Source organism: Rutidosis leptorrhynchoides, chromosome 7 (assembly GCF_046630445.1).
Source record: "Rutidosis leptorrhynchoides isolate AG116_Rl617_1_P2 chromosome 7, CSIRO_AGI_Rlap_v1, whole genome shotgun sequence".
NCBI classification, from domain to species: domain Eukaryota; kingdom Viridiplantae; phylum Streptophyta; class Magnoliopsida; order Asterales; family Asteraceae; genus Rutidosis; species Rutidosis leptorrhynchoides.
Window position 1 is genome coordinate 268,912,673 of NC_092339.1, and position 2,538 is coordinate 268,915,210.

At 36.4% G+C, this 2,538-nt stretch overlaps 1 protein-coding gene across 1 annotated transcript; it reads right to left on the reverse strand.

Annotated features, from left to right (window-relative positions):
• Positions 1 to 1,420: 1,420 nt before the first annotated feature.
• Positions 1,421 to 1,756, reverse strand: LOC139860005 (uncharacterized). The gene has a single exon (XM_071848777.1). It carries the CDS (start codon positions 1,754 to 1,756, stop codon positions 1,421 to 1,423), a length of 336 nt encoding a protein of 111 aa, XP_071704878.1.
• Positions 1,757 to 2,538: the final 782 nt, after the last annotated feature.

The following is a 2,538-nucleotide window of genomic DNA, read 5'->3' on the forward strand; positions in this document are numbered from 1 at the left end:
AAATAAATTAAGCACTTCATAGCACACACTTTTAAACACATCACTTCCCAACCCCAACTATGAAACACATCAAATATCCCATACCTCCTCCAATTGATCCTTGTGGCATCACGCTCATACATTAATCCATTTAGCAACAAACTTTTCTTTGCAAATACAAAGTTGATTGGTGCACAATTGATAATTCCCTCAATCGTATATTTTCAGTTCATGAAACATGCCCCGGAACTACATCTTCTTGTTAAGCTTCCGTTGACTTTCTCCCACGGCCCCTTCCACGGCTTGTACCTTCATTACTACCTCATTTTCGCTTAGGCATTTTTTTGTAACACATAAACTCAAACAAAATCTTTAATACCCAAACAACAAATCACTCATGTGCAATGCCTAGTAACAAATTCATAATAAGCATGGCAATACACACTAGCCCAAACATATATCAATGGGTCATACTCATCAAAGTCAAAGGAGGTCCACTTGTAATCATCTAAACAACTTATAACTCCACACTTGATATCCTCAATCAAACTTTTGAGCTTAAAATTCTTGGTCAAGATACACTACAAAATCACCTAATACATCAAAACTTGGTCAAACACCTACTTATGTCATCTACACCCCCAACATCATTTCAATTCCTAACATGAAAGAATGTAATCATCATTAAGGCATCCTACACATAACACTTTTAATAAAAAAAAAATCCGAATTAAAACACTAACCTCAATCACAAGTAATAAAAACAATTAAGCATTCTTACTTTATTCCTAAAAGTCAAACTTAGTTAGCCACTATCTAGCAATTGTCAAGCTTCAACCTTTAATTCTCAATTAATCATTTTCTAACGTTTTGATGTAAATCGAAATCGCTAATAGGATCATCCATCACAAAGTAACTAGTAACTCTAAAGTAAAATGGAATTCACAGTTATATATCTGATTGTTACTTTTGGGTAAAGGGTTACCTCGGAGAAGCTTTTATTAACAATAATAAATGAAGAAAATAAATAAAAGAGAAAGAGCTATATGTGCGCATTATAACCATCTTACCACACCACAATGCTAGCAAAAAAAAAAAAAAAAAAAGACTACACTAGCGGAAAAGAACCACTAAACAAGAAAGACAACTATGATAATCTCCAAGCAATATTCAGCTCTCTAACTTGCCTTGACTCCTTAAAGCGAATCGTCACTAACTTCAGACGAACCGAAGAACAGATATCATCAAATACTCTATATTCCGTTCAGGATTTGCCTTTGAACAACCTGCAATTGCGCTCTTGCCATAGAAAATAAACCATAGTTACAAACATGAGTTTAGATGCAACCACTCTAGCACTATTTACAGCTCCAGCCGCCAAGCAATTAGAGATATGCGACCAATTATAGCCGCGAATTTGAATGTTCATGTAGGACCTCGCCTAATCCCAAACTTCCTGAGACAAATTGCACTCGAAAAATAAATGCGAGTGAGAATCTGAACACCCCTTACAAAGAGGACATAACAACGTTTGATTATGAATTTCCCAAGCCATCATCTTATCATGTGTCCTCAGTTTTTCTCTCATTTTAAGCCAAGCCACAAACGCATGACGAGGGATACATTGCGAAAACCAAATGACGTGGAACCAACTAACAACATGAGTTCTAGGACGCATAGCTTCATAAGCACCTGCTACTGAAAAATCACTAATAATCCCATCTATTCCTTTCCATTTAATACCATCAGTAGCATCTAGCAATATAGGCACATTCATTTGTAACAAAGTAGGATATTTGTGAAACCAATACAGGGGCCAATTCCATTTATTATTCTGGATAATTTCATTAACCTTTGAATATGATGTAAGACCCGAATATTTATCTTGCTTGTTTGTGTATTAAGACGTTCGAGATTGGGTTTCGCGGATTATTTATAAAGTTTAAAATGCAAAAGAATCTGTTTCAGTTAGGTCGCGCGCCGCGCGGGGATTCGGCGCGCCGCGCCGTTTGCTGCTGACAGAATCCCTTGTTTTCTTAATTGGTTTAAATGAAGGGCAAATGGGTAATTTCACTTGAGGCCGGATTTGTGAGGCTTATGAGCTAGTTTGGATCAGTTTTGGATCCCATTCACATCCACTCATCATCTTCATCCATTTTAGAGAGAGAGTAAGAGTTTAGAGAGAGATTGGAGGTTTTGGTGAGGAAGAAGCTCGAATCGTTCAAAGTCTCGGGTTTTAAAGTTGTTCCTTTCGTTCTCGGCTACACGGTGATAGTATTGGTAAGCTCAAACTCCGAATTTCATTTGTTTAATTTGATATAAAGTTAGGGTTTTGAGTTAGATTGTTGTGTAACCCTTTTTAAGTGATGAAATGGGTTTAGTGATGCTAGTAATCGGGTTTATTGTTAATTGTTGGTGGATTTTGGGTTGGTAAACAAATTGGCCATGTTAGAACTTGAAATTTAGTTTAATCACTTTAGTTAGCGATTATGGAAGTATTGGAACCCATTGGAGGTTATTTGGTTGACTAACTTTGACTTTGGGTCAAATTAGGGTTTC